General features: G+C 41.0%; 1 protein-coding gene across 2 annotated transcripts in view; it reads right to left on the reverse strand.

The window, feature by feature from the left end:
* Positions 1–13,961, reverse strand: part of COL4A5 (collagen type IV alpha 5 chain) — a 245,222-nt gene that overhangs the window by 94,595 nt on the left and 136,666 nt on the right. For both annotated transcript variants that reach the window (XM_082264454.1, XM_082264453.1), the window contains exons 24-27: positions 11,039–11,230; positions 6,568–6,736; positions 1,081–1,173; positions 27–131 (exon numbers count right to left, since the gene is read on the reverse strand). In XM_082264454.1, the coding sequence (XP_082120580.1) occupies positions 27–131; positions 1,081–1,173; positions 6,568–6,736; positions 11,039–11,230 (559 nt within the window). The remainder of the gene's footprint in view (positions 1–26; positions 132–1,080; positions 1,174–6,567; positions 6,737–11,038; positions 11,231–13,961) is intronic.

A 13,961-nucleotide genomic window follows, 5' to 3' on the forward strand; every position in this document is an offset into this window, starting at 1 on the left:
TTCTACAGTCTTGATATATGTATTACCTTTTGGCCCTGCTGGCCCTGGAAGACCAATGCCTGGTACTCCAGAATCTCCCTTCATTCCTGTAAGGCCTGGAAGACCAGGTTGTCCAGGTTGACCAGGTTCACCTAAGAACAGACAGCTGTTATTAAAGAGAAGTGTGGTATTTAAATAAAAAAATAAATATTCATACTCACCTAGATGGGAGCTGTATCGGCCAGATGCCAAATCTGTCCCCCGCCACCTCCACACCAAGAACTGAGCAATCAAAAACTGCTGATCGCTCAGTTTCCAGTCTTCAGTAAACAGAGAGCCAGTGACTCATGCTCTGCTTTGCATCTGCAGTGCTCACTGGAGCCCTGGGCTGTGGAGAGGATGGAAGTAGCTAGGTCAGGCCTTAAGCAGCAGAGTGGCTGAGTCAGCTGACGCTCATGCATCTGGGTGGATTTTAAAATTAAAGTTGGGATTCCTCCAGAGTCTGGACCGGATGAGTGACATTAGCCAACAGCGGACTTTTCCAGCTGTCGGCTGAATACGGGCCAAAGGAGTGCAGAACTAAGTGCATTCCTGTGACCCACAGAACTAGGGACAAAATAATTTGGCCCTACCACTGCTTTAAATATAAATAAAAGTGTAAATATTGTTGATTATTCTGCGCCTAGAATAGAATTGCTCTATGCCAAGGTTGTCCCAGACCATGGCATTACCAATTGAATAGACTATTTCAACCTTACACAGCATTATTGTTATACTTTTAACATATTTTCCTGTGCATCATGAGATGAGTAATCACTCAATAAAGATGAAGAGATAAAAAAGAGCAGTGTTCATAAGAATAATCAGAGGACTCTTTGTAGCCATGGAAACACACAGCTATTATCTTGCTCAAAGTTTGCAGAAGAGTGTGCAGTCCAATATGGGCTTATATAGGACACCTGTACAATATGACAGTAATAGCTATGCAATATAAATGTAAAAAATTGTATAGCCTCTGGAAAATATTCTACAATACCAAATAATTCATCCCCCCACCCCCAGGCACACAAATACAACAGAAAGAGCACTGCAGTTTCATACCTGGTGCTCCTGGAGGACCTGTGCTCCCAGGAGAACCTTTGGGCCCTTGCACCCCTTTCTCTGTTACAGTCTGACCAGGCGGTCCTTTAATACCTAATAAAATAATAACAATAATAAATATTGAAATAATTAGGTTTTGTAAGTGGTAGGGACACATCAAGCAAACATGAAAATTGTCAAGGGGTTGGGTTGAAAAACAAATATACACTGCCTGGCCAAAAAAAAAGTCACCACCCAAAAAAAAAAGATCAAACATGTTGGACCGCCTTTAGCTTTGATTACGGCAAGCATTCACTGTGGCATTGTTTCGATAAGCTTCTGCAATGTCACACGATTTATTTCCGTCCAGTGTTGCATTCATTTTTCACCAAGATCTTGTATTGATGGTGGGAGAGTCAGACCATTCTCCAGCCTTCTCCAGCAAATCCCAAAGATTCTCAATGGGGTTAAGTTCTGTGGTGGCCAATCCATGTGTGAAAATTATGTCTCATGCTCCCTGAACCACTTTTTCACAATTTGAGCCCGATGAATCCTGGCATTGTCATCTTGGAATATGCCCGTGCCATCAGGGAAAAAAAAATCCATTGATGGAATAACCTGGTCATTCAGTATATTCAGGTAGTCAGCTATAGAAAAGGGTGATTTACAGAGGACAGTCTTACACAGTCCTAGGACTAGATTTCATGAAGCCCAGCTATTCTGTCTTTAAAGTTTACTTCAGAAAAATAACACTAAGGAAAACTGCCATATTAAAAGACCCCTGTTTTTGAGTGAGTTACTATATAATTTCTATTTCCTCCTGGCATTATACTTACTTGCTTTTTATTTAAAAATCACAAGTTACAAAGTGCTTATTCATTCTATGATAACCCTTTTAAGGGTTTTCACTGGTGAAAGTGAAAATCACAAAGCCCCCTTAAAGTGGATATTTTAATTGCTTGACAGATCTGCATAAATACATTTTAAACATGTCACAATATATAGAGAGCATCATCTTTCAGAGAAGATCTACATTTTGTCATTAAATTGGAACTTCACTCTCCCAATGTATAGTGATTATTTTTAATCCTCATGCTGATAGCAATAGCAAATAGATAGGAAAGTATATCATATTTACTTGTTTTAAACTTTTGTATTGCCTAGACAAATTGTGTCATGTATCCCAGGAGTCTTCAGGAGGGAAGGACAGGTTTTCTCAGTTAAGCACACTCTCTTGCATGAATGCCTGGGCTAAGGGCAGATTGATTCCAGGAAGTAAATGCCACATGGATCATTTGCCCTTACTCAAGATGGCCACAGCCAGAAATGCTAGAGGGGTGGTTTTCGCAGTTATTTCTCAACAAAATAAAGCATGGAGACATGGATAGATGGGGGAGTTTGCTTTGAATGTTAAAAATGGAAGAAATTGTGTTTTTGGTTTGTGGTGCTCAGATGCAGTGAAGATCAACTTTAAAGTGGTAGTAGGGATGTAGACAGGACATGGACAACATTGATGAAGACTAATGGATAGCTGCGCTAGAAGCAGTACTAACTGTCGATTTCTCCTTCCCAAAAACTGACTCAACTATTCTTGCTACATGGGGTTTACTACACCCGCCAAAAAACACAATCTAGGGTTAGAACTGACTCACCTTAATGCCTGAGATGCTCGAGCTCTTAATTCACATGCTTTGGTGCTACCCTAAACTATTTAGATACTGGTCTAGAATTCTTTTAAACAGCTCAAGATTATGTTAAATTTCTCTACCCCAAGATCCCAAGGTAACAATATTGGACCTTGTTCCATCTTCCTCCAATGTTGGCCCACTTATTTTTCCTCGCTCTTAAACCTATAGCCTAGAAGAAGTTCCCCCTCCCCCACATATGCCTAATGGTAAAATGCTGTTGACGCTATATTGAAAAGAAAAAGATTGACATACCACCGTAGGGACTGCCCTAAAAACATCCAAAAAGTGTGGTCTCCTTGGCTATCATCCTCCCGATTGGGGTCCTTTCCTACCTCTTCTCTAGAACTCGGTAGTTGACCTGAAATTGCTGTTACTATATCTGCCTATACAGAAAATAGGGGACAATTCATATTGTTGGCTCATGTTTGTCTGTTCACTTGCTCTCTGGGGGTAATGCTGTGTTATTGTTTGAAATTTATAGATATATTGGACATATTGTATAAGGTGCTCTTGCTTCAAAAACTTGTGATACCATGCTACCTGGGTGTATTAATCATTATATTGTACAAATCATTAGTAAGACTTTATCTGGAACATGCAGTTCAGTTTTGGGCATGTTCTCAAAAAGTATATTGGGGAACTGGAGAAAGGGCAACCAAACTGATTAGAGGCATGGAGGAGCTCAGCTATGAGAAAAGATTAGAGGAATTGAATTTATTCTCTCTTGAGAAGAGGAGATTAAGGGGGGATATGATCAACATGTATAAATACATAAGGGGTCCATATAGTGAACTTGGTGTTGAGTTATTCAATTTAAGGTCATCACAGATGACAAGGGGGCACTCTTTAAGTCTAGAGGAAAAGATTTTGTCTCCAAATACGGAAAGGTTTCTTCACCGTAAGAGCTGTGAAAATGTGGAATAGCCTCCCTCCAGAGGTGGTTCTGGCCAGCTCACTAGATTGCTTTAAAAAAAGGCCTGGGTTCTTTCCTAGGTGTAAATAATATAAATGGGTACTAATATTTATACGAAAAGTTGATCCAAGAAATGTCTGATTGCCTCTCGGGGGATCAGGAAGGATTTTTTTTCCTCTACTGTAGCAAATTGGATCATGCTTTACTGGCGGTTTTTTGCCTTCCTCTGAATCAACTGCCGCTTAAGGGTTTGTTTATATGGGATTGCATGGTTGGGTTTTCTTTACTGTTTTTTATTTTTTATTGGTTGAGCCAGGTGGACTTGTGCCTTTTTACAACCTAACTATGTAACTATTAAACTGCATGTGCACATAGCTGTTATGCACAGGATTCAGTATGTGTATTGCTGCTATTTTGGACACTTTATAGTGTTGAGGTACATTTATTTATTTTATTTTTTTTGTTTTTCTTTGCTATTTTGTGTAATTTGAAAAAAAATAAAAATAAAACTACCTGATTAAAAAAAGTCAGTAAAGCCAATTTTTTTACTTTTCCCTACATGTAAGACTATAAAAAGTCTTATCTGTAGGTGCCTTTGAAATAGCATGAACTTACGCCATTTAGTACTTTTATTATTCTTTTTGTTGTTCTTTGCTATTTTGTATAAGTTTTATCTGCATGCACAGAACACTGAGTGTGTGCTCTGGATTCACAGAGTGCCATGTAATTATGGGGACTCCTTTGCACTTGCGTTTGAATGATGTCATAGCAATCCGGGCCATTCAAGCCAAAGCACCCAAACCTGGAGGGAAGACTGGGCAAAAATAAATGCGTCTGCAGCAGTGACAGCACACCACTGAAGAGCTCTGTAGGGTAAGTATGTCATAATGTGCTAGTATGCAGTGCATACTATTACTACTAAACTACATTATAGTATTAACTTGCGACATTTAAAGCAGTATTAAACTCAAAACCAAAAATGTAATGTATTGCAGCTTACCAATCATTAAATGTGGTGGCTGCATTAACTTCCTTTTCTCCATTTGTTTTCACCTAGTGATCTGGCTAGTAACACACCTCCTGTATTACAGTTTCCCCACTCTGGATGAATGAGCACAGGGGCACAGCAGATAGCAGCATTACCAGTCTGGGGGTAAATGTTAAAGTATAACTAAGCACAAAACTTTTTTTTTTTAGTTTTGGATAGAGTGGAGAGGGATTAAAATGCTTGTCAGTTTTTATTGCTATCTTTGGCCCCGTTAAGATGATTTACCCTCTCTACTTGTCCTGTTTACCATTATTGTCATAAGTAAAAGTAAATCCCAAATTTTGGGTTGTCCCCAAAAAAAACAATAGAGGGGAAATCTTCCACTGGGGACACTAGTTCTGGTGACCTAGGGGGCCCCAAGGAATTTCCTTAATTTGTGGGGATGTCTTCTCACTTCCTGTTTGGCTATGGAACAGGAAGTGAAGGGAAATCTCTGCAACAAGACACAAATAGAGAAAAAAAAAAATCTGACGGGGTGTAACCCTCCCTTGCTTCATCCAAAATGACAAATAAAGTTTTGTCTATAGTTCTACTTTAAATGTACTAGCGAATTGAAATATACTAACAAACTGAAACGTAACTCCAACTTACACTCTATAATCAGTTACAGCAAACAGTTTTTTATTTTTTTGTATTTTTGGGATAAAGGTTTTACATGAATAAAGCTGATTATTGTAAGAATTCCTGTCAGCGGTAAATGGCTTTTCTCATTCCTGTAAACTGATACATCTGAAAGAGAGCTTGTTTTGTTGAAAAACAACAGACTTATTGACCAGATGAAAATAGAAGAAAGAAAGCCTAAAAAAGAAAGCTAATACAACCATCACATCTAAGAATTGGTAAGCTGCAAAATAATAAATGTTTGCTTTTGGGTTTAATACTGCCTAAACTGGGTTTAATACTAAAATGTTTAAGTTCATGGTCAGAGATTAGGCCACATAAGATGTCATCAGACAGGTTTTGATCTGTGCCAGGCATGTGTGACCTGCACAGATACCAGGATTTTGAATATGCTATCTCTGAACCAGAATCACAGTTCAAAAAGAAGAAGCTTAAATTGGTTCTTTTTTTACGTTTTTTTACCCTAATGCATTCCCTGCATTTGGGTAAAAAAAAAAAAAAAACCTTTTACAGCTTGCTGTCCTCCACCATGTCCCTAAAACGTACCTGAATCCTCAATGGATCCAGCGCTGTGCACAGCTGGATATCTTCTCTCCTCTCTTCCTTTTAGGTCATGGACACACATGACTGCTGTCAATTAAATGCTGTGAGGAAGAAAGGGGGGCAGGGCCAAGTCACGCTGTGTGTGTCAGGAGCGAGCACAGATGTGTGCAAAAAGTTTGCAATGGGGGAGAAGAGAGGAACCAAGCATGCCAGTGGGGAACCCCAGAAGAGGCAGTTCAGGGCTGATCTATGCACTACAATTGCAAGGAACAGGTGAGTATAATATGTTTATTATTTTATTTTAAAAAATACCTTTATTAACACATTTTTCCTGGGATGATGCCTGAACTAAGATGATGCAGTATTGCTACTGACAAAAGCATTTAATGTATTGCCAAGGGGACTACTCTGATCACTGTCAAGAGGTAATAAATACCTGCACGTTACGTTTTTGCTGACTATGCATGGGTGAAATTTCGACCAATTCCTGCTGAATCAGCAGAAGTGGGAACTGCATTCTGGTCTTTAGCAGTTCCCCTATGGAGGATTGTCTTAAAGCATCTTTCCATACACTCTGCACTAACTAAACATTTTATTGAGCTAAAAGCTGATTTCTGGTTGCTACTGGATACAGTGCCTCACTGTGGTTTGCACTAAACTGCTTTATCGGTTTCAGTACTTTCCAATCCAATTACCTGGAGCTCCGGGGGCTCCTGGACGACCAGATACTCCCTGCACTCCTTTCTCACCAGAAGGGCCAGAGGGACCAAAGCCAGGAGTGCCTATAGGACCTCTATCTCCTGGAAGGCCAGGAAGTCCAGGGTCACCAGATGGGCCACGTTCACCTTTGAAGGCAAGGCCACCCTAAAAGCATAAAGTACAATATATATCCATATCAATTATACAGCACAAAAGGCCTTACGTATATCAGTGTTTAGAAAAGGAACACCAACCATTAAGATTAAAAAAATCATTCTCTTATTTTCTAGAACAGTTTAGAAACCTGAAAACATTAGATTAAGACCATTGGCTATTCAGTGTGGATTTAATAAACCATTCAAATGAACAACTGGTGACACTAACTAGCTCTTCTTCTTGTCAAAAGTCCAGTTTTAATGCTATCTGCATCATTAGACAATAGGAAACATGAAAAAAAAATGTGTGATGGTAAACAGCCTAGATATCACTGAAATCCAATCCAAATCTTTAGGTATACCATATACACACACCACACCACACCACTTCAATTAGTAAATAGATGAGGAAGCACTCATCTGACTAGTGGCAGGGTGAATGCACAATTCTCCAAAGTCAGAGCAAGGCCTAAAGTCAAAACCTTATTGCTATGACTGGCAGAACCTTGGCTGCACAGAATAAACTTTATATACAGTTGAAGGGAAAGTATCATTCATTTCCAGTGAGCACCCATATTGTGTTATTATGGCAGTAGTCACCTTAAAGTTTTTACATTTTACCTAGTTCTTCCATAATTGTGTTACTGTGTTAAATACAGAAAATTTAAAATTAATTACTAAGTCTGCTCTCTGTATTTGACTAAAGCTGGCCATACATGGATCGAAATTCGACAAGTTCAGCAGGGACCAGCCAAGATCTGATTTATCTATGGACAGGCTGATTGTACCCAAGTCAATCAACTGATCGACTTGGGTACAACTAGCCTGTCAGATTTTTTACATGCAATTACTGCCAGCCAGGAAGGCTCCCAGCGCTGCCCTGCTACCAGAGCACAACAGCACTGCAGGAGGCATTCCCCCATCAACACTGACTGTGTTGATGGGAGAATCGATCAGTTTTCTTTCCTTCCACCCCAGTATCTATACATTCCATTTTAGTTCCAGATTCAAGAGCAGCTTTAGAGTTTACAGCAAAAACTGATCTAACAATAGGGAACCTTATATTACACCAGCCTCTGAAGCATAAAGGAAACCTAAAAAAGAAGATACACTGTATATTAGGTGAAAATATGTGAAGAGGTAAGTGATTTAACATTCCTGATTAAAAGAGAATTATTGACTTGACTTAAAAACCCCTTCTGAATCCCTCAAAGCATTGTTGTAAGTAGCACTTAGATTCATTCTGATCTGTAGTCCACTGAGCATTAAAAGCTAATTTAAATACTGTTTGTGCGGTGCTGTAGCTCCACCCCAGGCTGAAGCCCAATGAGGGGTGCCCCTATATGGGAGCTATAACACTAGATGTTGCCACTGTTTAAGGTTCTCATTTTGTGTGCATTCTGATATCTGTAATTCACGACCATGCCAGTGCTGACTGATCCTTTACTATAGTAAGGGTGAGGAGATGTTTACTACGAGTAAGTAGAGGCACTCCTGTTTTCTCTAATGATGTGCTGTGATGCGAAATGCATTGGGCCGGGCCAGAACTTGGGACCTCATCACGCCCGCCGATGCCAGTTGTCGACGAGGTTTCTGTTCTTTGATCTCTTGTTTCATATTTTAGCAATGTGAGTACCATTTCACTTTTAACAAATAAACACACATTCAGCAGTATTCACGCTATGTGCATCCTTTTTCCTTCTTCCCCTATGGTGGCTGTTTGAGATACATGTGACCTGGGGATAAGGCATTTGAAGCCAGTGGATACCATAGGCCAAGATCCCGTGGTCTAAATTCAGTTAACCACAGGATACCAGGAGGTGTCAGTGTATCATGCATGTTTGATCTCTGTAATTGGAGATCCAATTGATCTGGTAAGAGGATTTCAATATGGTGGAGGGCACGTGTTTGTGTTGGAATTTTCAGGACTTTCCACGCTGTTGGTGGCTTTGGAGTGCACCATCACATGATAGAGGGAACTGACTATTTATTCATCTCTTTTTTCTGAACACATTAGTGACACATTTATTTGTTGCTGATTCTTTTACACTTTAGCACAAAATACCTGACCACTCTTTTACTATTGTGATAGTCAGTGCTGGCGGATCTGTGTGAGCTATCTGCTGATGCAATGTATGTTTACTAGCAGCCAGTAGATCTATAAGCCCTGCCAGTACTGACATGCACAATAGTAAAAGATGTGTCAGAGCTGGGGGGGGGGGGGGGATGTGTAATAGATCTTTTAGCTGCTAGTAAACATTCACTACACTGGCAGATAGTTTACACAGTCCCGCCAGCACTGAATTATCTTTTAATAGTGGCTTGTGTTAGGAATAGGGCGGACCCCTTGCCTATGTTGTGCTGAATGACTGCACTCACCCCCAGCTTGCACCTGCTGTCGCATACAAGTGCTGTCAATCATGCCTCATTACATATGTATTCATGCTGTGTGGTTAAAAAGTGGTAGAAGGCACTATCAACCATGAGGTCTCAACTACAAGATCTAGAAAGAAAAGGGCATTCTATATACATTGTACTCAAGATAACTGCAAGAAAAAAGTGAGACTTCTTTATTTATTTGAATCCCACCTTTTTAACCAGGGTACTTTCTGAGGTTGTTAGGAGTTCCTTGAGCAGTGAGCAATTTACACTTGTCAGATACTGTAAATTCCCACTAATACCAATAATCTTTTCAGCTCTCAGTAACAGGGTTTTCTCACTGACTGCAAATGTTATGGGAAATCTTTCCACTGACTATTACCATAAGAGAGGGCCTTCTCCCACTGACCACCAATCTAAGGGGGGCTTTCTTCATTGACCACCAAATGTAAGAGACAATTACCAATGTAGGTGTAGCACCCTACAGGTATTTGCTAGGTAAAATGTATAGTGGGCCTTGTATGCCTAACAGCAGGGCTGTGATTTGTTAGGTAGGGTGTCAGGACTTCCAGATATGCCTGCTGAGGGGAGAAGTATCCCCACTGGCACCTGTGAGAGGTTTCTCATAGGGCAGTGTGGGAAGCCCAATCAGGGGACACATCCCAGCTTGTAACTACCCCAGAAGGCAGATTAGGCTGCAAAGGATTCTGAGAGTGGGTATAAGTTTGGGGGAAGTGCGTGGCTTTCTCTTCTCCTGTCTGAGGAAGGTGGATGTCTCTGGGTGTCGCCTGAGTATTCAGAGAGTGCTGAGTTGAGCTGAGGGTATCCGGTGTGCCGAGAGCCTGCGGAGAAAGAGGGGTCCAGTCCCAGGAAAGCCTACACAGGTCATAAATACTGAGGATTGCACCTGGGGGTTCGCCTGAAGAGTTAGAGGGGACCACTTCGGAAGAGGTTCTGGGATCCAGTGTCAGCTAGTGGTAAAGGGGGTGCCTAGGTAGAGGACCCTGAAGTTTTGAAGGGGGTACCGGCAGTCTGGTCCATGAATTGTACAGAGAGTGTCAGTGAAGCGACAGTTACACAAAGTTCTACAAGATACTGCCTCAAGCTGTACCAAGCGGGGGACAGTATTTAGTGATTTCCACAGCACAGCAGTGTCAGGAGTCTATAGCTTTCAGTCTTGGATCTACAGGACTATAAGATGGGGATTCAACACTTCTTTGATTACACAGAGAGTTCTAAGAGTCAGTGAGCGTTGGCTGGCGCCGGCTGGCGTCAAGGAAGCGCCAACGGGCATTTTTCCAGTAACAAAGTCCCACGTGTAATTAGTTGAGCCACAAGGAGTATCCCACTCATTCCCTTCTCCCATCCCATTTAAATCAAATAAAAACCACAAACAAAGATGCCGGAGTTGTCGCTGTTTCAGTTATCACACCCAGGGCCACAGCTCACATGGGCTGGAGAGATTACCGGTTCTAATGGCAGACCCACATCAGGCCATAGGCCTGGAAACCTTGCTACATAAGGAAGCACTAAATTGGCCACCAGTATAAATGAGCACTTTAAGTGGAACTCCACCGAAAAGGGGAAGTTCCGCTTTAAGGACTCGTCCCCTGCTCCTCTTGCTCAATTGGCACATTTGAGGAGCGGTAGGGAGGGGAAGCAGGTACTCGATTTTGACAGGTACCTTCTTGCAACTGTAGGCAAACTAAGGTGAATTTATAAAAAATGGTCAATGCAATACTAGAACACTGAGGCTTCAATTACGACCCCACTTTTGCTTATAAATAGATACCCTGTTGTCAACAAGTATAATAGGAGATTTTCTAACACTTTTTAAAGAAAACAAAATACAAAGAGTGACACATTTTCAGAATATCATGAAGAAGTAAATACTCTCACTGTTGAATGACACTGAGAAAAAAAAATAACATACAGGTTCTCCTTTAGGACCTGGAAGTCCTGGGATTCCGTCTCTTCCGGAGTTGCCATCTAGACCTGGACTACCTGCTGGACCTGGGAATCCTGGGTCACCCTTTTCACCTTTAAGTCCAGACTGTGAAATAACTTCACCAGGGTCTCCTTTGGGACCAGGCCGTCCAGGGCTTCCAGGAACGCCATTAAATCCCTGTGCAGACAAAAAAGTAAATTTTTTAACTTCCTAGCTCAATGCCTAGAGCTCAAGCTTATATGTGAAAAAGTGAAAGGTAGAGTATGTCTTTAACTTCTTTATTCAATATTTACACTATTTTTTTAAAATTCAATTTAACTTTAGGTTCAGTTGTTCATTTTCAAGCATCCTCAGATATTTTATACAGGAAAGGCAGGTTGCATCTTTCAAATGTTCAGTTTTTAAACCTCACAATAAAGTAGAACTATACTGAGAAGTAAAACATGTCATGGGGGAGATTTACTAAAACTGGTGCACACAGAATATGGTAGAGCTCTGCTTAGTAACCAATCAGCTTTTAGGTTTTTTTGTGATTAATTGAGCAAGCTGAAGTTAGAAGCTGATTGGTTACTTTGCTGTGTACTTAGGGTCGTTGTCCTGTTGGAAGATGAACCGTCGCCCCAGTCTGAGGTCCAGAGTGCTCTGGAGCAGGTTTTCATCAAGGATGTCTCTGTACATTGTTGCATTCATCTTTCCCTCTATCCTGACTAGGCTCCCAGTTCCTATCACTGAAAAACATCCCCACAGCGTGATGCTGCCACCAGCATGCTTTATGAGTTCACTCTGTGTTTCATCAGACCAGAGAATTGTTTCTCATGGTCTAAGAGACCTTCAGGTGCCTTTTGGCAAACTCCAGGCAGGCTGTGCCTTTTACTGAGGAGCAGCTTCCATCTGGTCAGTCTACCATTCATGCCGGATTGGTGGAGTGTTGCATAGATGGGTGTTCTTCTGGAAGGTTCTCCTCTCTCCACAGAGAAATGCTGGAGCTCCGTCAGAGTGACCATCAGGTTTTTGGTCCCCTCCTTGACTAAGGCCCTTCTCCCTTGATCGTTCAGTTTGGCCAGGCTGAGCCCGTAGGGTAAAAGACCCTATCAAGGAAGAGTCCTTGTGGTTCCAAACTTATTTCATTTATGGATGATGGAGGCCACTGTGGTCATTGGGACCTTCAATGCTGCAGAAATGTTTCTGTACCCTTCCCCAGATCTGTGCCTCGATACAACCCTGTCTGGGAGGTCTACAGACAATTCCTTGGACTTCATGGCTTGATTTGTGCTCTGACAACTGTGGGGCCTAATATAGACAGGTGTGTGCCTTTCCAAATCATGTCCAATCAACTGAATTTACAGCAGGTGAACTCCAATAAAGTTGCAGAAACATCTCAAGGATGATAAGTGCAAACAGAATGCACCTGAGCTCAATTTTGAGTGCCATGGCAAAGGCTGTGAATACTTATGTACATTTCATTTTATTCATTTTTTATTTTCAATTAATTTGTAAAGATTTCAAACAAACTTCTTTCACATTGTCATTATGGGGTATTCTATGTAGAATTTTGAGAAAAATAATGAATTTAATCAATGTTGAAATAAGGCTGTAACATAAAAAAAATTTGGAAAAAGTGAAGCGCTGTGAATACTTTCTGGATGCACTGTATATCAAGTCAAATCTTTTCTTTTAGATTATGAAGGATTAGACCCCTTGCTTTTCTTTTTTGAGTTTTTCCCTCTCTTTTTGTTGTGCTGACAAACTTTTAACAATTAGGAAGGAAGGTGAACTCTCCAAAACACACACACACATTTGAGCAGGAGTAAGTTAGAACCTATGTAAAGAGAGGCAATCTAACTCTGCTATGGATTTTTTAATTAGTGTCAGTAAAATGTGTACTAAACCATATGTGTATGATTATTAAGAAAAGTGCATAAAAAGAAGCTGCTGCTATTATAAAAGGTATTGGAACCTCAAACAATAATCAAAAGACGGTTAAACAGTGCTGCTTCCTTAAAACATATGAACAATACATAACCTGTAAATCAATCACAATGCATAAAGTGCCAGTGCAATCAAAGATGCATAAAGTGATAGTGCAAATAAACAGGCAAAAGTCCATCAATAATATTAGGGTGCAAAGTGCTAGTGATGTCATCTCAAAATAGGATTCAGATGCCACTCCTTTCTCCCCTCCTGAGTCCCCACTCACCAGCAGTAAGATCAAAATCAGAGTGGTTTATTAATGGATGGATCTAGCTCCATCCCTCTTAAGCAGTGTGCAAGGCTCTCAGCAGAAAGATGGTCAGCAATAAGATGAAAATAAGCGTAGTGCATAGATGAATGGATCTAGCTCCTTCCCTTTTTGGTAGTATACAAGGCTCTCAGCAACTTTTCCCGTGGGGAAGAGTTAGAGACCCCAAACTGACAGCAGATACGAACGCTGCGGCGGCAATCCTCATACTTTACATGCTCCAAAATTTTAACATTATTGTAAGTGCGATTATTCTTATAATTTTTCAGTAAACAGTATTATGCTATGATCATCTCTCTCTTTATGGGAATGTACATCATCCTTATGCTGAGGGCCTTGTATAGTACCAAAAAGGGAAGGAGCTAGATCCATCCATCTATACACTACGCTGATTTTGATCTTATTGCTAACCATCTTTGTGTTGAGAGCTTTGCACACTGCTTAAGAGGGAAGGAGCTAGATCCAGGGGAGGACTGGGCCAGGGGGCAGGGGGGCAATTGCTACCCGGTCTGCTCTGATGCCCCGTTAAAAGGCTGCACCACTTCTGCCACAGACATGCCTAAAGGATTACTGCTGATGAGAAGTAAAATGTCTCCAATTCTGACCTACTAAGTGCAGGATGAAGACAAGGACAGAATGCAAGCCTCGCCCCCCCACCGGCCAGTTCCC

This window comes from Pelophylax lessonae (assembly GCF_965119305.1).
Source record: "Pelophylax lessonae genome assembly, chromosome: 7".
In the NCBI taxonomy this organism is placed as follows: Eukaryota; Metazoa; Chordata; class Amphibia; order Anura; family Ranidae; genus Pelophylax; species Pelophylax lessonae.